General features: G+C 32.1%; 1 protein-coding gene across 1 annotated transcript in view; it reads right to left on the reverse strand.

Annotated features, from left to right (window-relative positions):
- Nucleotides 1-22,680, reverse strand: part of side-IV (sidestep IV transmembrane protein) — a 298,443-nt gene that overhangs the window by 110,160 nt on the left and 165,603 nt on the right. Inside the window, exons 4-6 of the mRNA XM_085948535.1 lie at nt 20,512-20,622; nt 2,200-2,403; nt 125-276 (exon numbers count right to left, since the gene is read on the reverse strand). Of these exons, the coding sequence (XP_085804661.1) occupies nt 125-276; nt 2,200-2,403; nt 20,512-20,622 (467 nt within the window). The remainder of the gene's footprint in view (nt 1-124; nt 277-2,199; nt 2,404-20,511; nt 20,623-22,680) is intronic.

Genomic DNA, 22,680 nt, shown 5'->3' on the forward strand with positions numbered 1-22,680 from the left:
CACATGTTATTAGTCAATACTATGATTGTAATTATGTATTATTTTGATTGAAGCCATTTTGTCAGTACAAAATAAATACACGAAACTGAAAGAGGGTTCTAAATAATTATGTGGTGATATTTACATTCTTTGCCGATCTTTTGATCTGTCTACTGCCTTTCCACCAGGTAACCACGGCTTCAGGTCTTGAACCAGATGTCTTGCACTCTACTTCGTAGCGCTTATCAGCAGATACTTGCTTCTCTTTTGTAAGAATGGTTACAGCAAGAGGTTTCACTGAAAAGACAAAGAAAAAAGAGTATTAGAATTGTACACCTTTCGATATTTTTTTTCTTGAAGACCTTAAAAAGTCGAGAAACTGCAAAACACACGATGATAACTAACATTATTAAAGAAAAACGTAATTTGATGAAAATGGAGCTTTCCTCGTATTATGAATGTTAAGCTGTAACTCTAATGCATACAATTAGTAAGTTGAAATTAGATTGGTGTTACAAAACGTATATTTTACGTGTTACTTTACTTATACGTGGTGTAAATAAGAACTCTGAACTTATCTTAGAAATAAGGAGCATAAATTATTGTTTGTTCTCCCTAGACGCAAAATTACCCTGTTATCAATGATGCCAATTGGGAGGGCAATATCTATGTTCAACTAAATCGCTTCGGGTGTTAATACATTCCATTTACGTGAAGACGAGTATAGATGGACGTTGTTTTATAAATTATTAAAATGGGGTCTACTTAGCCCATCCCGTGTAGGGATTGCAATACCGAATGAATATGTTAATACCGGTATTTCGGTATTTCTTATTGAGTACCGGTATTATTCAAAAGATATTATAGAAAAAAAGAAGTACATATCAATGAATATAACTATTGTAATATATTTAAAATACTACTATTGTATGTGACATTTTATAAATATGTATTGATTATCATGTTTTAGGACGGATAGGTACAGAAAAATCTCTCTCAAATTCAACGCTTGTTGGATGTACATATTTATATAATTGGAAATGTTTGCAACAAATATTTTCTTTTTCGAAATATGTTAGGTAATTCATCGCGACAATTACATAAGTATATTTGAGGGATTTTGTTTTATTTTAATTAACTTTTGTTAGACTTTAAAAGTTAATATATTTGCGTTTTGGCTGCATAAAACTTATACACGAAATTTAATATACAATATAGTACCTAGTAAGTAATGAAAAATAACATTAAATTCATTTCCAAAAAACCTATATTTTATGTGTATGTTTTCATAATACCAAAAATACCGGTATTTTGGATTTTTGAAACCGGTATTTCGGTATCAATAAATAATTGAATACCGGTTTTCAAATACCGGTATTGCAATCCCTAATCCCGTGTACTTCTTTCTATGTGTCTAATTTATAATTTTTATATTTACTATTAATATTGTTCTTCTAATACCGCGTCTCTATTTTTACAACGTTTTTCTTAGCTCGAATTCTTATTTGTCCGGTACAAATCTTGCAATCGATTTTTAAACTAACTTCCCGGCTAGCTAGATATTTGAAACTTTTAGAATATATCAGATCATGATGCCAATGATTTTTTTAAATACTTTTAGCCATCTTCAAGTAGAATTGAATTTATTTTCAGTTAATTCTGTTTTGTATGAACAGTTATTTCGACACCATTATTGGTTGCTAGGGGGGTCTGGGGTCCTAGCAAGTAAATTATTAGTTTATAGGTGCGTTACTATGGAAATCATCATGAATGTCAAAATGACATTTCAGTATTATTTCTATCAAGTACCAATTTTTTTGATCGTTTAAGCTAGTCAAGCCAAGTTTATATGATTCAACGGAAAATATAAAAACGTTGTATATAAAAAGTTCTTTTTATCCTGTAATTATTATTTTTTTAATATAGAGTTTTTTAAGTGTCGAGAATTTGGAATTTGAATTAGAACTATTTACTTATTAATTCATTAAATTTGGCCACAGCAGAGAATATAATATACAAATATTCTGAAATCGCAATTAAGTGTTGAAATATTTAAAAAAAAATGTATTAATTTCTCTTTAGTAGTAGTATAAGCTCTGATGATAACTCCAATTCTCACTATGGCTATGTCTATAAGGTTTTAAAAATATTAAGTAGGTACAATCGTTTCGGTACCATCAGAGGAAAAAATATATAAAAATGATTAATTTGTATACTCACAATTTACATCCAGAATGAGGACCTTAGAAGTCGGAGGCGCAAGGTTCGTGTTCGAGGCCTGGCAGATAAGTCTCGCGTTGAGGTGCTGCCTGCCAACACTTGGGAAGGTCAGGCTGTTCACCGTCAGCCCGTCAGCTCGTCGCTCGAAAGAGTCGTCGATCACAGTGTTCTCCAAGTACCACGTTACTCTTGGACGAGGTTTACCTGGAAATTAACAGAATCTCGTCAAAAATGTGAATTATATATATAAATTAACAATCAACTTAATAAATTATAATCGAGTTGTTAATTCTAACCAATTTTAGATAGAACAATAATAGATAGAATTATTAATAACCATGTCCTTGCTTTTTCGTACAAGGCGGTTGTTAGTAATTTTGAACAATCACAAACACCCAGGCTTTGAGAAAAACACATTAATGTTTTAGTCATGACCGGGAATCGAACCCAGAACTCTCGGGTGGAAGGCCAGCGCCTTACCCACTGCACCACGAGAGCCGCCCATGGATGCATATTATGTAATCAGTAAATTTCGCTGCCATTAGCAGTATTGTAATTGGCCGTATTACGATGGTTGCAGGTTTAAGTCCCGCTCAGTACAAATATTTTCTAATATAAATTTTTTCTACACACATAATTAAGATAAAAATGTATTTTTCACATACATGATATTTGGTACAGACGTTCCTTATTATTGTATTTTACAGTGTCCCATTGTGATAAAACGGATTACGGATTCAAAAACATGATACTGTGATAATATATCATCTGAATTAAAACATTTCAAATAAACTATTTATTATATTCAAATGAATAATTTATAAGATTTTGAGAATGTAACATTCCATATATTGAAAATATATAACTTGAAAACACTTCAGATATAATGATATATACCCAGTAGAAAAAATCATATCTGAAAAAAATACAAACCTCGACGTGATTTGAACCCGTATAACCATTGGTGTCGCGCCAATCTGTGTCAATGTTTTCAAGTTAAGTATGTTTAATATATTTCAATTTCCGAGATATTGCAAATTATGTATGTTTAATAACGCGATATATAATATTGCAATTATATTAAATCAATTAAATGAAAATATTTGTTCTGAAATCCTAACTGAGTAGCTCACAAAAGTGTTTGAAAATACCATACTGGAGTTATTTAAAAAATCATATACAACCTTCATTTTCTACAACCATATTGTATTCGAATGATAAACAATATCTAGCACTATCATCGAAGTTTCCAGTTCCGTGTTACGCACCACACTCGGTCTTAATCAGGCGATCATGTAGCCTTATTATTGGATGTAAGCATCAGCATTTTTTTACGCCTCGGAATGCCTCAAGAGCGGATACTAAGTTAAAGACAAGTGTACTTTGACTGAGTTTACAATAAATTCGCGATGAAATGATCAAAAAATGATTCTAATTAATAAAGATATAGTACAAAAAACGAATCTAAAACTATATGTACAAATAAAATTATCTGAAGAGATCTTCACGTCCATAAAAGGACGCTGGAATTTTTTAAACGAAACAAAATTGACCTTAGTACCGACCAGGTCGGACGGCCCGATGTTCATAGTAGCTGGTTGGACCAAAAAGAACAATCGTTGAAAGGCATTTCAGATAAAAGTTTAATGACTTATTCCCAATAGACGATTCACTCTCCTTCTATTATCTATTACCTAAATTAATCTCATATTATCAATTATATTGTCAATACTAATTGTCAAATATCAATATATTTGTCAGTCCATTCCATTACCTACTCCATCGTTCCACGTATTATACGATCAATATTACATAGTACTTACAGTAATACTGGTCGTGTATGGGTAACTTTATAGATAATAGCATTATTAAAAACTACTCATTTTTTACAACATTTTTATTAGGTCGTATCCTTATTTGTCCGGTGGTTGTTTATCCGGTGCAAATCTTGCAATCGATTTTTAACTAACTTTCCGACTAGCTAGACATTTGAAACTTTTAGAATATATCAGAACACGATGCCAATGCATTTTTAAAATACTTTTAGCCATCTTTAAGTAGAATTGAATTCATTTTCAGTTAATTCTGTTTTGTATGAAAAGTTATTTCGGAAGAAATCCGTAATCCAATCCACTATTATTGGTTGCTAGGGGTCTGAGATTCTAGCAATTAAATTATTAATATATACGTGCGTTACTATGGAAATTAATATGAATGTCAAAATGACATTTCAGTATTATTTCTATCAAATACAATTTTTTTATCGTTTAAGCTAAGTCAAGTCATGTTTATATGATTCAACAGAAAAATTAAAAACGTTGTATATAAAAAGTTCTTTTTATCTTGTAATTATTCTTTCTTATTCTTTGTTCATTATTTTCCCCAAATAAAATGCTAGCGATATACTCAAAATCCGTAATATACGTTCATATTTTAAGAGCGTCTACGAATATTATGAAATTATGGTAGAAAAAGACGTGTAATAAAAATTAGTGCGCACGTCTGAAGTTTAGTGGACTGTTCAACCAACAATGAATACTTGAACAACAAAATAATAACTACAAGATCAGTCTGAGGACGTCATCTTCATCTCGAAGCGTCTGCTTGCTAAATAATTATAATATAAGCTCGGCAAAGCAGCTTGAAACAGTTAAGCACACAAAATTACTCTAAAATCTACAACTAGGTTTATCTGCTTAATATAAACTAGGTAAATGTATTTCAATGTAAGTGTGTACTTGTTTGTCGTACGCTGTGTTTGGCGTTTAATCATAAAACGTGTTTATTTATTTATACAGAGAATGTTTGTTTTGTGCCAGTCGAATGGGAAGCTCACTGTTTGGTAAACCATCACTTAACGACTGCGTGTTTCGGCATTTGGCACACATTCTCAGCCGTTGCGTTGCTGTACTGAGTGGATAAATAAATCAGAACGTTTTAGTAACATCTAACATATTGACAGTACATAGATACATCACATTTATTTGTTAATTTAAATAACTAATCAAGATAATTTGACAACGATAAAGCCCTGTTTTGTTTCCTTAGCAGGACAATTCGAATTGCAACAACATGGACAAATAATTACTATTGTATTTGAATTCTAATGGATTTAAGTTTTGTACTATTCCATTTGTGTCGTTTTTTTTTGCGACCCGGGTTTCGCCTTTCGGCATCTTCAGGCACCGATAGCTTTAGGCTCAAAAGGAATAGAACAAAACTTAAATCCATTAGAATTAAAATTAAAATTCCGTCAAGTACCATCGGTCGATAGTATTAATACTGTATTTGTTTAGTCTTTATTAACTATTTTAATCAAAGAACTAATATTTATTTTTATAAGTTTTTTAAAACTAATAAGTATTATAATTTATTTATTAAAAAAAAAGAAAACATTGTGGACATAGTAAATTAAAATTAAGGATGGCGACAACTCACAACATGAGATTTAAATTGAAAAAAAAGCTGGTTCTTATCAAAAATTAATAAAAATAATTACAAGATAAAAAGAACTTTTATATACGTTTTTAAATTTTCTCTTGAACTATTATGCTAAATATGCTTGATACAAATATACTTGTACTTGATATGAAGTAAATAAAAAAACTAACAAACAAACAAATATATAATACTAAAATGTCATTTTGATTTCCATAGTAACGCACGTATATATTAATAATTTAGTTCCTAGGACCACCAGCAACCAATAATAGTCTTACGTTTTACGGATTTTTCTGAAATAACTTTTCATACAAAACAGAATTAACTGAAAATGAATTCAATTCTGCTTAAAGATGGCTAAAAGTATCCGTGTAAGTAACCGTGTTCTGATATATTCTAAAAGTTTCAAATGTATAGCTAGTCGGGAAGTTAGCTAAAAATCGATTGCAAGATTTGTACCGGACAAACAAACACCGGACAAACGAAAGATCGAAGACGTAAGTAATACATAATATTAGAAAGGGAGAAACTGAGAGGGATTCTACAATACGAATATTTACCTATTATTCTAAGAAATCATGTTTTTAATTTATTCATAAGGTCTACGTTGTGAAAAATAGTATTTCAAAACACAGACATTATTTTTGTGTCTCATTTTTAACTACCATTTAACTAATAGAAAAGTCAACAACGTCGGGTGTTTCTATTGGTGTAATATTAATTATGAAAATATTTTAACTAAGTATCTTCTCTACATAGCTTTTTATATAACGAACAATTATACGAGCTTTTTTAAAACTTTTAAGTTAAGTAGTTAATATTAGTGTAAACACAATACACAAGCGGCGGGGAAAAAAAGACTCTAAATTCACGAGGCGTATAAAATTTTATTCAAAAGCAAAGTGAGAAATTTCCAACTAACAAAAAAATAAAAAAAAAAACAGTCCAAGGATGAACGGGAAAAGAAAAAAAAACGAAACGAAGATGGCTTTTTCATGGTGGGAAAATGTCTTGAGAGATTGCCTGTTTTGCATTGCAAATTTTTCCGCAGAAATGAAAACGCAATACACTTGCTACAACAAGATAATTACAGAGCGTTTGTAAATAAATTTCATCTTGCGGCTAGTGAGGGTGGGGTGAGGTTATGGGGTGGAAAGCTTCTGGAAAATTTATTCTGTTAGCATGAATATGAAACCGCACAGGTGCATTAGGTGGTGACTTACAACCGCTGAGAAATTCTTACCTCTGAGGTTTAAATTTCACACCTACAACGTAAACATAAGGTAAAGCTTAAAACGATTTTTGAATTAGTATACATACCTAATGAAAACAGGATAACAACTTCATCATAATATTATATACATCATCATGTCATGTTTGATACTAGAAAAATCATATTATATGCCTACACCAGTGGCGAAGGGTAGAGGTAGGCTGTTAGGATCCGCCATAAATAGTGCACACTAAACTTTGATAGTCATATGTATTTATTTTCATTGAAATAAGACTACAATTATTTACATATGGAGTAAGTTAGTTCTTAAAATTAAATTAAACCTTGGGAAACCAAGCCATAATCAATATTAGTATAAAAATACTCGTCTATCTATAAAATATCTGAAATTATGAAATTCAGTGTTCAATGTTTTAGCTATTAAAGTTTGATTTTGGCTGGGTAGACAGCCTACCTCCACCCTTCGCTACTGGCTTAAAAGAGTGCAAGTTGTATTAATAGATTTTTGTGTTTACAAGAAATATATGTCAGCCACATATTCAACATTAAGGTCTATACTCTGACTCCAAACACAAATTGGAAAAAAAACATGTAAATTTTTGCCACATACGAGATTTGAACCCGGGACCTATAATATTGTAAGCCGATACGTTACTGGTCAGTCATCGTGAGCGATGATCATAATAATTCGTATATAATAACTATATAACTCTGATTTGCTCATTATTGGAAAAATGAAATTTAAATTTGACTTGATTAACATAAATCTAAGTTATAATTATTAAAAATAAAAATGGAAAATTATGCTCGTCTAATAGGATACAATTAAATCATTTTCAATTGTATGAAAAAATATTGTAGATATATTATTTAATTTATTTAATGCATTTGCGGTTTTAGAGTTAGGTATCTAATATTTTCAAACACAAAATTAATACAGTTTCCCATTAGCTTCTGATTTACCTAGTTTTATAATTTTGTAGAGAAGGAAATGCAGAATCATATTCAATAGCTATCTCAAAAAGAGTGAAAATCAAGTTATCTAGTTGTTGTATTGAGGTGACGAATAAATACTCGCTAAATCAGCGTTTACAAATTAATTTCAGTCAGGAACCTTTTCATATTTTTACAACATACCGGAACACTAGAGGGTACACGAGTGAAGCACGGAAAATTGCAGGTTTTCGAGACACTTGTTTTTATAACAAACATCACAATATTATGAATAAACTAATATAATTTGAATATGTATGTGAAGTATTTTATATTAGTTTATATTATATCCAATTGTCATGGATTACAATTATTATAACCCAACACTAACAGGATATCAAAAGTTTGCGTAGAAATATCTAAAAAATGAAAACGGTAATAGTTTCGTTTTTTATGTCTACTATATCAAACTAATATTGAACTATTGATAAATTATTTTGATTTTTGTTTTACTTTGAAGCTCGATAGTTCAACATAATTTATTGCATACTAAGACTATTTAAAATTAAAAATAAAATATTTACGTTTTACCAGATTCATTAAAAGTGCGACACCTCGTTAGATGGGATGATATTATTATTGGTTATATATATATTGGTTACAATGAATAGTTAAGCCCAACACGAAAGTAGTAACAGAAAACCACAATACGAATTTATTTAGACGTCGAAAAATCAAAATCAATAAATCATATTTTATCGTGTGCTTTTTTTACAACCCGTACGTTTACATCGCCAGATCACTTTGTGACTGGTGAACACCTTTAAATATAATATTATCGTAGACCTGCGAAACAGTTTTTCTTCGCTGTGAATTTCGACTTGCGAAGCTCAAGTCGGAAGCATCAAAAAGTTTGTAGTTGTATTACGAGACAGTGAAAATATTTTATCTCTAACATTGAGTTCTTATTTGCCATGTAAATATCAAAAATTAAGAATTTGGTGCGTCTTTGAGGGCTAATGCTGAAAATCGGTAGACTTTCTTGTCTTGAAAATTAGTTTGAATCATTAGAATATGTTTTAAATAATTGTTTGCCTAAAGCGCAAAGTGTTCAACCAGTGTGTGCTTCCCGTAATCACATATGCGTGTGAAACATGGACCCTAAGTAAAAGAGAGATCCAGAAACTTAGAGTAGCACAACGTGGCATTGAGAGGTGCATGCTGGGCATAACGCGAAAGGAAAAAAAGAGGAATGAGTAGATAAGGAAGCAGACAAGGGTTTGCAATGTAATATAGTTCATTAGAAGCCTCAAATGGAGATGGGCTGGCCACATAGCTCGAAGAAGAGACAATCGTTGAACAAATCTAGTCATCCAAGAGTTACAAAGCGTCCGCAAGGTAGACCTAGATGCCGCTGGATCGATGGAATGATACAGTTCTGCGGAAGTACGTATCGGCACAATGAACATGACTGAGAGAAGTGGAAGCAGCTTGAAGAGGCCTTGGATAGATTCAGGCTGATGATGTTAGTGATGATGACATACCTACATTTTATAAATTATGTTGAGATAATTTTGTGATATATGTACCTATTATATTATCGAAAAAATTATGAAAAGAAAACGCAGTCACGAAACGATTTCTATAACTTTTTAGTAACTATAAACATATTTATTAGTTGCTCATATACTGAGAAATTGGTCAGATTATTACTGTTGATTATATCACAATAGGTGCATTTACGAGTGCATAGGTTTTACGATATTTTTTTTATATTCTTATACGATTTTTAAAAGTCTCCGCTGGTAAATGCAGCATTTTAGTGAATACGTCGGCAACAGCCAGAAATTTTACAAAGTTATATTGGTATTTTTGCTAGATATTGAACTACATTCTTGTCATCTACGTCAATCACGCTTTCCAAAGTACGAGGGTTGTCATTTTTCAGTCTAATATAGCGCATTTTACTAGTATTACGGATTTCTGGGTATATATCCCGGTGATAGAATGAAATTCACATTATCTAAAGTAGATTTTGCAGGTAATTTGTATACTTTCCATTAGTCACGACATCGTATATGGCCACAAAACTCTAATACGTAAGTAATAACTCTGTCATTCTTGTCAGTGTTGATGTATTTTTACCTAATAGGAAAACATCAGTTTTCTCTTCTCCAAAGTTGTAGAACTAGCCTGCCATTGGTGATGGCAATTAGGAAGACAATCGCTGTATTAAATTGCTTGGAATATCGATATAATGGATTTCACGTGACGGTGAGATTAGACATTGAAATTAATGGCCCTACCAACAGGACCCTACGTTTGAATGTAAAGCATATTTTTTTATGTCATAAAGCATTTAAAGCAGTTATTCAAGACTGAGGTCACCGTGCACTTAAATGTGATTTGGATGAATTTACAAGACTTTAAGTTAAAATTACCCATGAGAGAGATGGGCACGTATAGGCAATATTAAAAATTGTAGTAAGTAACAAAAGCTAATACAAAACTACCAAACATTCTAAGTGAAGATATCTTCACGTTGGCTGTATGATGCCGCAATTTTTCTAAATGCAACACAATATGTCTTTGTGGCGACCAGCCACCACTTTCAACAGTTGGTTGAACCGACTTGAGCTGATCTTCCCTTTCCATCCATATTTTAAGACATTCCCAGATGTGGTTTGCATCCTGTATTTATCCGCCACATGGACATGTTGAATTCGATAGAAATTACTTTAATGAATAAGTATATAACTTTATTACATTGATATTTTATGGTAGTAATACCTCGCCGCCTCTGTATTCCACAAAAGTGGTATAATTATTTAAAAATTGATAATATAAGAAAATATAGTCATCAATAATTAATTGATTTGCGTCTACAATTAATAATACTTATACATAATAATTGTCGCGATCAGAATGGCCGAAATAGCGTAAATGGCTGCGTACGCGCTTGGTATTTAAAACTCTCGAACATTGTTTGATTTTTTTAAATTTCGTTTGATTTATTTTTTGTGATGGTATTGTATAGGATAGAGGGTATATTGGCGTAAAATATATATAAAATTTGCGTACATTAAAATATTTCTTGTAACGAGCATTGTTAATTCAGTCATTATAAGGGAATAAGAAAGCGAAAGCATAATGAGTGTGGCCGACACTATGCGTTTGTAACCAATACACCGAAAATACGTCATTCTAATCTCATTAATCGAGAAACGCAGAAAACGACTTGGTCGCGTTTTGAATTTAGAACGAAACGATAAATTTAAATTACGGGCGACTATAACACCCCCTTGAACTCGAGAGTTTCCGGTAATAGTCGGTTTTCTTCGTTACGCGAATATTTTATTTTAATACAAGAACACACTATAAACAAGGAATAGTGCTGAGCATGCATCAGTGAGAATTTATATTTATCGCTTTTTATTATTATATTTTCACATGTTATCCACTCGCCGTACGACATGTCCAGCCCACTGCTATTTCAGCAGTTTTGCAATATACCTATATATATCACGTCAAGTAATATTTATTATAATATTAGCATAAATAATTAAGGCTCTAAATCAGGGGTAGTTAACCTTTTTATACCTACCGCCCACTTTTGTATCTCTGTTAGTAGTAAAATTTTCTAACCGCCTACCGGTTCCACAGTAATGGTGATTAGTAACTTTACTTAATAAAATTTATAAAGCATAGTTACAGCAAGACAAGTTAAAGCATATAATAATAATTGCTTACCAAATATTTCCGAATGGTTCGGTTTGAACGGGTTCCCTCAAATGAACATTGACACTAGAAACACTGCTCTAACGCCATTACAATAAAGGTCATATTGCTATAAATTCCCGATGCGTGATATCGCATAATGGAAATTGCGTGACATCTACCTAAAGTCTACGTAAAGTGTTTATCGGCTAATAAAAATGTGCATATTGTTCTAATTAAAAAAAAAAACAACCGTCGCGACGGTGGCAAACGAGAGAACTAAGAAATAAACACTAAAGAATCAAATAATCAACATTCATATTGAATATAAACCAGTGAAACTTTGAAAATCATTAATTTTGGTGCGTGTAAGTAAGCGCATGTGTTGATAAATCGGTTTGGGAGAGATCTCTTTAAACTTCGGGCACCTTTTGTCTAGGAATGCTTAATAATTTAGCAAGCCCCGGGGCAGCGGTCGAATAGCAAATACAGGGGTGGGAAAACGATGGGATGAACGTCAGAGATGGGCAAGAGTAGGTATCACGACTTGCGAGTGGACTGGTAACGAATTACGTGACATTTATTACCTTTTTTGTAAAACGCGTATTACTTTTTGCAAATGGCGGAGATTAGTCTAGTTCAAAATTACATTCATACGTCAGGAGAAAGATGCGCAATTTCTCTCTCTGTATATGGCCGAAAAGATAATTGAAAATAAAGTACATTTTGCAATACAAACAATGTATTTTTAATTGAGAATATAATAGTTATAGTTTTATAGTGACGTTGTTTAAAAATGTGTGTAATTACGATTAAATAGTTGAGTTAGGTCATTTGTTTTGAACGGCCATTTTATTTCAGAACGAACATTCATAGTTTAAAATTAGAACGTTATATTATTTTAAAAGTGCGGATATTCTAATATGCGATATTGTTATTATTTATTATCAAGCAATGTATAGAGGAACTGTAATAAGATAATTGAAGTTTTATCATTTCGTCATTATAATTAAGTTGTTATAAAATTCCAGTTTCTTTTTTAAATAATAAAAAATATACATCTCTCATTTTGCCCTTTCACTTATACAAGTAAATAATTAAATTTTTTTCCCCTATGGGAATCCTTCAAACGATTTAAGGTTCTAGTTATGAACTTGTTATCAACAAACCAAATGCAGGATTATACTAAGAAGATTTAGGGGCAGGCCGGAAGTCGCTGTCGTCGATAAATAGGAGGAGCTTGTTTAGTTCACAGTTTTAACACGTGAATAACTCGTCACTAACCGAAAGGCGCTATAATCGAAAATGGGAGGAGCTTGTTAGTTTACAGTTCACGTAGCCAACAAGATCTTGTTGGACAGTAGTCGCACCCGTAGCTTTAGAGACGCATGTTTTACCAACAATACTATACCATCCTGGAAAAAAACCTTTCACTATTTTCACTTTATTACCATACTCAATCGTCTTCATCAGTAAGGATCATTATATGTTGAATGATGGCTTACTTTAGTTTCATTTACTCTTTTCGTTATGTACCTACATCCGCTGAACGTAAGTTAAGTTAAACGTCGTTGTCAAGAGTCTCAGTGACGACAATCGTCAGCAAGTTTGACATAAATAAGACACTCATACAGTCTTTCCTGCGTTCGACTCTTCAGCTGAGTGACTAAATAGTCAATAGGATGACCAATTACAGTTGTAATGAATACTGATTTTAGGTTCCCCATCTCCACCCGTCATGTATATACAGCCGTGGATATGCAGAGAAAGAAAATATTTTAATGCTCACTCTGCTATCCCGACATGGAGCCGCATGGAACTGATGTATCACCCATGCACCGTGATACTTAAAGAAACAAGTTAAAGAGAAAATGTAGTGAGTAGGTAGGTACCTACTACCAAATTTTTGTATAATCGATTGAATTTTTAAATGTATGTTTTTTTCCGTTCTTATTATTCTCTTTTTCTGTTCTATCTTAGGTCACCCATATTATGTATAAATTTCAATAATTTAATTAACACATATATTATAATATAGTTAAGTATAAGTATAATACTTATATATTAAAAAAATATTTCCTTTTTGTCAATAATAAAATTATTCATTATTCTTCCTCATTTTTCTTATGTAATTTCTTTGTATTTATGCGCTTCTTATTCTCTATCTTGTTAGGCTTAACTATATTATGATTTATATATGGAAACTTTGCGCTGGTTGCAATAAATTTTCACTATTCTATTTTTAAACATATTTTGGTAATTAAAATGTAACTGTTTGTTTCCTAATAAATAAAAAAAACCGCGAGTTTTTCCATTGACAAAAAGTTTTCGTGTGGCAAAATATTGGGGACAGGCGCGAGTCTTAAGAAAGGATGGCTGACGGTTGAATTATCCGGGTTATCTCGACAAATATACATAGACATTATAGAAAAATATGTAGACAAAAGAATATTTTTATTAATAGACTTAAATTTCATCTGCATGGCATCCAGTGTAAAAAAAATGCTGGACCACACACACATGTTAATTTTTTTTCCTCCCGGAGTCGCGCCGGTTTTTTTCAATTTCCCCACACGCCCAGCACAAAGGTTCCAACTGCAATAAACCGAAGCAGGTCTTTGCGCGCGGAATTATACAAATAAATGCAAACCAAAACCGTTGCCGGCCGTTTGACTTCACAATTTTATCCGGGACGCCATTTTCAGCCGGGCGGGTCATTTGTTCGTTTTGCGCGCCGGGCAGGGACGCTAAAGACTTCTGTGAAATAATAACTAAATTAACAAACTTAACTTATCGAAACACTTGTTCCAAATGATTACACTTGATTCTATGTCCTGTACCATACCAATTATTGAATATTGATCAACTGCTATGGAAGTGAATAAGTATGTAAAAAAAGTCATATTTCAGCAAGGGTGCCACATCTTAATGTGCATTATGTAAAGCGCACGCGGGCAGCTAATCATGGGTCGGCCGCATGACGCATCTTGAATTTACGTCTGCATCTAGCACTCCTTGATTCGACAGTATCCACAAATAATCGTTAAATCCATAATAAAGATAATTACATACTTTTGAAAACACTTCTGAGAAAATATAATATTAGGTAGGTATAACCAATAGAAAAAATCTTACTTTACAAAAACATTAATATGATTTTACTCCCTACTTCATTTATCGTTTGTTAATTTATGGCTACAGCCGTATGTTGTAGCTTAGCCGCTGGGAATAGAAATGGCGTATTTCAAAAAAATAGTTCCTTATTTTTAGGCCAAGAATTATTATACAGCAAACATTATTCGTAGAATGTTTATCACATTTGAATGGTAAAAGACATAGCTTATAATCAGTATCTTTAAATGTGTAAATTTTGCCCATTTTTTGAATAATAAAATGCCTAATTCTTGTCAAATTTGGGATCACGGAGATTATCAATATAATTTTTATTGTAAATATTTCGCTATAATAATGTCGATATAAATTTTACTAATAGTTTTATAAATGTTTTAAAAATTAATAAATATAAAAAATCTTAACACCACTACACATGGACGTACTGAAATATGACTATATTCTAAAACATTAGAGCAAGAGGTTTAAAATAAGACTATTTTATGTAATAAAAATACTTTATGCAGTCATCAAATGTTTAAAATAAATATAAAGGATAATAAGGCTTCAAAATTATGTAAATAGATTATCTACAACGTTTAAGGAATGTCCAGGATCATGCTTTGAAAATAGCATAAAAGCTCCATTTTGACGTACGCTGAGCGTGTCCCCCTTTAGTGAATTATTCGTTGAATAAAAGAATAGTTATTTAAAAATTGATATTAGTTTATATCTACAACTATTTGTACAAAAGAGAATGAAAGGACTTAAAATATTACTTTGCTTTCAAGACAATAATTTGAATTTAAACATCTTTATGTAATTTATAGTATTATTCAAAGTTTTTATTGTTATGTCGATGTTGTTATTGAATTAAAACACGTTAATTATTAGTAATTTACGAGTGGCCGTGTCGGCCTATGACGACGTGGGTCCCAAATTCAAATTCTATGTCTGGCAAGTACACGAATTGTTTTTCAATTTGTGTACGACCAAAGTATGGACCCAATAGGTTGTGCAAATGGCCAACATTCATTTATCGTAAAAATAAAAATCTGTTGATACAAACCTCCACTCTGTGGATGCCCATAATATGATCTTATTATTAATAAAATTTAATTGGTGGTTGGGACTAAAATCCGACCGCATAACATTGACTGAAGAGCACTGCGCTTAAACCACACACGTATACAGGGTGATTGCAGCTATTTATTTTCGCTTGGCGTCGAGTAAACTCAGTCTTAGGTGCTCCTGTTTATGATAAGAAATGGCACACGTTTCGCAAAGAAACATGGGCTATTTCGTAAATTCAGATAAATAAAGATCACATGATTTTATAATAAAAAAAAAGATTTTTGTGATTATCACATATTCCATATTGGTGAATCAATTTATTTGTCTCTTTTTCTTTTTAATATTATAACAGGTCATGAGACCTAAGATATATTATAATGTGGTCTAGAAGTAGAGAAACAGCAGTATAGAAAATTCTTATGTTTAATTCTAGTGGAAGAATATGGGCCTCCACAGAGAAGAGGTTTTAAATTAGGAATAGTTGGCGTTGAGGTCAACTCATTGAGTATTTGTACTGGATAAAATACACATTGAAAACAAAACAACCATTTTTATTATTATATTAACTATTCTATGCGTAAAGTTATCAACGGTGCAATGTAGTAGTAGCAGTAAAATAATCACAGACACACCCAGATTTTGAAAATATAACATCAACGTATTGCGATGTCAATGCCAGAGAAACCAATATCAATGGTTTAGATATTAAACTATGAGGACCACAATATGCTGGGTTGTTGCATTCCATTGATGAATGGAAATCCTTCCAAAGAGCTTGTAATATTAGATATGCTAAGCTTATGAACATTTGGTATTACAGTGCATGAAGGGAATTTTAGAATGTTTTAGAAAAATAATAAAACATAGCGCCTTAAATAAAACTATAATAAATACTCGATCCTTGCACTGGACAAATAAATTATTAAAATTAATAGTTGTCAATAAAAATAGGTTTAGTTAAGATTTAATAAATGAATCATTATTACTTATTTGAAAGATCATAATGATTTTCAAAAATTATAAATATAAATGCATTTACGTCAGTCGCATATTTTGTGATAGTTTAAAAATAAATGGTGATGGTTGAACAAACTACGAATAGGGCGCTGTGGAAAACCTAGAACAAGACAAGTGATGGTCTGTTCCTTAGCTACGTTCGTGACCATAAAAGTTGTCGTTTTAAAAAGTTTAGCTCATCTCTCACTTGGATACTCACCCAGAAAAGATGGATTTTTATAGTAAACTTCTGAAGACCAACTGCTTACTACACTCTGAAGTATTTTGAAAAGCAGCATAGATTCCATGATCGATTTTGCAGTCTCAATATTGCCTATATTTTCTTATACTTCCCTCCTACCTCAAATCCTCAATATTGTCACAAGACCAGGCGCCTAGCAGTTACGGGTCATCAGTCGACCGTGATTGAAAAACATTCAGTTACCTCAAGACAACGGCCACGTGTAAGCTCGTTACAGCTATACCATCTATTAGTAATTCCATGCATACAAACTGATTCAAAAAGTTAAGTCTATACCACGAGCATGTCCAGTGCAACCGTCGTGGAAACCACAATTCTATCCGAGTCTCCGTGAAAATCCCGTTAATCAAACCACCTGTGTCTTTATCATCGGTACAGCTAACTTCATATCATATCATATAATTCATCAAAAGTGTACCGAGCGAGTGCCTACTAGAACATGAGAGCATGCACCAGAGACCAGCTTCAGCCAGACCGCAGAACATCACAAAAGGCTAAGTGCAACTTTCTCTTGTTACAATTGCCTTCTTTGTGTGGCATGAGCTCCAGTAGCAAAAGTTCATCCATATCTCAGTAGTAAGCCATGACTTTTTTCCCATTGAAGTTTTTAGGAGTCGGATAAGTCTTCTACCGCAAATAATATTTTGGATATACAAGCTTAAAAATGTTGTAACCATACTGAATAATTGTGATTTGATATAAATAAAAAGGTTATCATGTTGTACGCAATTTTTTTTTAATTAACGTTTTTTTATTAATATAAAACGTATTAGAACAATGAATTATTAAAAAAAATCTATACACAAATAAATTAAATTTTTATTATAAACATAATCATCATTGCCTCAAATGGAGATGGGCTGGACACATAGCTCGAAGAAGAGACAATCGTTAGACAAATTTAGTCATCCAGTGGTATCCAACAGGTACAAAACGTCCGCAAGGTAGACTTACAGGCCGCTGGATCGATGAAATGATAAAGTTCTGCGGAAGTACGTGGCATCGCAACGCACAAAACCAAGAGCAGTGGAATCAGTTTGAAGAGGCCTTCATCCAGCAGTGGTTAGATTCAGGCTGATGATGATGATATAATAATACGATGAGATCATTTATTCTAAATATTGATATTTTATAACATTTCTTTAAATTATTGTAAATTTACTTTTGATTTTTACAGTCGACTATGAAAAGCGCAACAAAATATGTAAATAGAGCGTGAACTGAGTGAAAAGATGTTCTGATTGAATTTATTAAAATTAGAACATTAACTTTTTGATCTCAATGCTATATAGCCACATGTTATCAATACATAACTGTATAATATGTATAACATTCTGGAATCGTGATTTTAGAGTCAATCGAAACAGCGCGGTTTACTAATATTAATAAAAGCATCCATTGTCATTCATAATTCAATTTCGAATCACTCTGTGCATTGCACAGTGGTTTGCTGAGTGCTGGCTATTGGAAGTTTTTTTAACGTTATTTTTTCATTACACATAAAGCTTACGTATTTTTTTTGTGTATATATAACAGTGTCACTACCCGATTGTGTAACGTTCAGTGGTCGTTTCCTATTGAAATCTTTTTGTACGCGTTTTTTTGTGTGGAAAGGTTACTTTCTTAGTATTTTAAAGGGCAGTGAGAAAATTGTTGTCACATAATAATATAAGTCACGAATTAATATGCCTTTGATTTCAGTACCGTTTAATGGCCTCTTATTATAATAATTTAGAAAAATTACATATATTAATAGGTATATGTATATTTTCTGTAATGTATATAATTAAAAGTACATATCACCACCTTACTATTAAAACCTCGTAAAACTGTTTGAGAAGAATGTTGAGGGGAAGGAAAGAAACGAAATAAAATAATATATTTTTAACACTGGTTGGAAAATACGAGGTTTTAATTCCATGTCTGAAACGACGAGACTTACGAGTTTTTAAAATTTGCCGATAAATAGACAGCATACTATTCTAGAGAGTCGAGGTTGATTTAATTTTAATTTTGTTTAAATTTTGTCGAAAAAAATTAATTTTTCCATACTATCGGACTTACGAGGTATTAATAGTAAGGTGACAATATATAAAAATACAAATATTGCCGATATGCTCAATATTATTATATAGCTAATAAAATACGTTTTTTTTTTATATCATAAGCAAAACAATATAGTGTAAAAATATATATATATATAGACAAATAATGCGTCGTTTTAAATGTCAATGGGTGTGAGCGAAATGCATAATATGTATATGCGACTAAGCGATTGAGTGTAACGCGTATGAGAGGGATGGATAGTAGTATTATATTTGATACGAAACGCAATAAAGACGCAAACTCTTTAGCGAAATATATACCAGCGCATTTATTCTATACTCAAGGCTGCTATAGGTGGCTATCGAGGTTAGTTTATCATAACTGTTACAATAAATTAGCCGTCGAAATTGCCGAAACTGTCTATCTCGCTTTAAAAGTTCAGTGCATCTGTTCTATACACAAAGCTACTATCGGCAGCTATCGAGGGTAGTTTATCATATTTATGTATTGAGGAGGTTAATTGTTACAATAACTTATATATAATATAATACCGTCTGTGTGGTCTACATGGTGTGTAAAACTTCCACCTCCACACCCGTTATGTATAATATGCAGCCACGTAGATGCGCGGCCGCCTAACATAACCCTTACATGTGCCAGATCAAAGAATTTAAGCTCTCATTTTGTCCCAAGCAGAGCCGTACGGGACTGGTGATGCAACCTTGCGACTGTCTGAACTGTCAAAAAGTGCTATGTTTTAACAGCACCTCTCTTAGCTGTGTTAACTTTTAGAGTGAGACATACAGTTTTGACAGTTAAACGGCTAATTTATTGTAACAATTATAATATATCAATACTTAAATATGATAAACTACCCTCGATAGCCGCCGATAGCCGTCGATGGCAGCCTTGTATATAGAATACACGCGCAGGACAGTTTTTCATTCGATTGATGAACGCATCGCAGTGCATGCGTGCATTGTCTACCCCAAACCAGTTTCAAAATGGTCGTTTATTGTGATAAGTGCCAGCTTACATAAATCTATCACCGTATAACATATTTTAAACATCATGTCAGTGCATAGTAAAATGCCGAAAAACAATTATTAAAGCTCAGAATTTTTAATTTATATAATATACTAAGTTGTAATTGCCTACTGGTTTAACCGTCAATTGCCTATTGACAAAAATAATAATATTTTTGACATAATATCTCATTGTTACTTGTTGATTATTTGTTTTTAAATTTATAAGAAACAGCATAGTGCCACGATCAAGTGAAGTGAAGTAAAAATTAATTTAATCTAGGTATGTGTACTAACTGTTCTATTTTTAAAACTCAACAATGATAAAATTAAGTTATCTAGTTGGAGTTAAGTAATCGACGTCTCATACTTGTAGATACCAGGTTTATGACGATAATATTGAAAAGTAAATGAAAAAAGATTGTAGGCAACCTGTAATAGTAATGAAATAAATTATAGTAGAGTAGCATTACCTCCTTCCACCTCGCAGACGAGAACAACGTCGGAGCCTTCGTTGTAAGGCTCTATCAGCTTGGTCCGGTCCCTCCGCTTTCCGTCGTAAATTACTGGCCTCCCTGGAGGGACTGCAAATAAAGAAACACAGCTCTATTAGGTTTCGTACAAGAAATCATCACAAATAATACTTAAACACTGGTTAATAATATATAGCTAGGACAAATAATATTATATTAGTTGGAAACCGATTATTAAAATAAATAATACAAAAAAAATCGTTGTGTGTACTTGTGTACGCGCGTTAGAAGTTATACTTCTTTGGCGTAACAAAACAAAAACAAAACTTGTGATAAACTAGATTCTTTGCCTAGGTCTTAATTATCTTGTTAAATTACACACTCAAGAAAAAGGACCGCTTATTGGAACGCCATTGGTTTATTTCTATGCACTTTATCTTATATTACTAAATCATATAATGGTTTCTCGTAGTTTTTATTTGTATAGTACCAACTTTCAATCTGACGTTTAATCGTTTGTTTATGTAAGGAATATTGCAAATGGCCGACAATAATAAATTCGCTGAATAGGCAACGGAACAATTTTAAACTATAATATTATACTGTATAATCGTCATGATTGCAGTATCATACTGTGGCGTAAAGGTGGTGCGTTCGGCTGATAACCGAACAATCGGTGGTTCGAATCCAATCGAGTGCGTTTTTTTTCGTGTGATAAAATAAATTAGGTGTTACATGTCATACGCCAAAAATACACTCTGAATTGATTTTCCAAACGCGCCAAAAGAAGTATAACTTCGAAAACTTGGAATTTTATGATAAACCATGAATGTATATCTAATAAGCAATGCAATTTTTTTAAACCATTAATATTGTTGATTTCACAAAAAAACTAGTTCGAATACAATTTATTAGCAAGTTCAAAATAATATGTTAATATATTTTTAGGAGCTTATGGCACTCTTGGAAATAGTAGGTACACTGAATCGAAATTCCAAAACATGATCAACCAATAATATAAACCGAATTTATAATACCAGCGCATTCTATTCTATACACAAGACTGCTATCGGCCGCTATCGAAAGTAGTTTATCGAATTTATGTATTGAGGTTATTGAACGAACAATTTTATTCAAAAGCGTTGAGAATATAACATTCTTTAATGAACATACATTCATTTGAAAACACCTCAGACATACTGATGTTTTAAATTTTTTTCTGAGGTGTTTGCTTAATAAATAGTGTTACCTTCACAAGTTAGTGTTCAACAATTGTTTATAATATATTAGTAATAGTTATTTTAGTAGTAAATATTTGGATGAAAACAATGAAGATAATTAAATTTAATATAGTATAGACATACTTCATTCAACATAATACAGTCCAAGACTGTTATCACCCACTTCAACTAAGATGGACATTTTCAACAAATGACTGATTAAATTTAATTTCATAATATCATAAGAAAAGATCCACCTAAAGTCTAACTAGAAAGTTCCAGTTCTATATTAATATATGCAGATTGATTACTATATTGTAATGTATTTTATTTAAATAAATATAATGATATGGTTTTAATCATGAGATAAATGTTACGTATCCAGAAAGAACTCATTAAAATACTTCAAATATCTCCACAGTCATCAAAAGTTGCGTAATATTAATTGGAGCCTTTGCCAGAATAAAGTGAAAGCATTAATGGAGTTCGACAGCAGCTTTTGAATCAAAAAAGCTCTAGAGCGCGGCGGAGTCGTCGCCGGCGAACAAAAACAATCGCAATTTCACGGACACCGATTCCGACCGTTCGGCCCCAGAGAGCCAAAACCACTTTCCGAGTTATTTTCTTCTTTAATTCTCATTGCAAGTTCTATTGTACGAAGCCACTTTAGTGTTCCGCCAGTGGCATTGACGAATGGTATGGATTTTCAAAAAATGGGATGAGAGATTGATAACTGTGTTGATTTTATATTGATAATGATTCATTCTCGGGTTTGAAGCAGGCTTGAGAGACGGTCTATTGTTTGGGCTTCGGATAAGTTGAAGTACGGTCTTATTATGGAGAGGGTTCAAAAAATATTTTTGAGCCTTAACACTGTATGTATACTATCTGTTGCTTTATCCGACTCAATTTTTTTTTTATATATTCTTACATACTGTACTGAAAAAAG

The sequence above is a fragment of the Rhyacophila brunnea genome, unplaced genomic scaffold, assembly GCF_057557595.1.
Source record: "Rhyacophila brunnea isolate RB1 unplaced genomic scaffold, BYU_Rbru_1.0 scaffold_20, whole genome shotgun sequence".
NCBI classification, from domain to species: domain Eukaryota; kingdom Metazoa; phylum Arthropoda; class Insecta; order Trichoptera; family Rhyacophilidae; genus Rhyacophila; species Rhyacophila brunnea.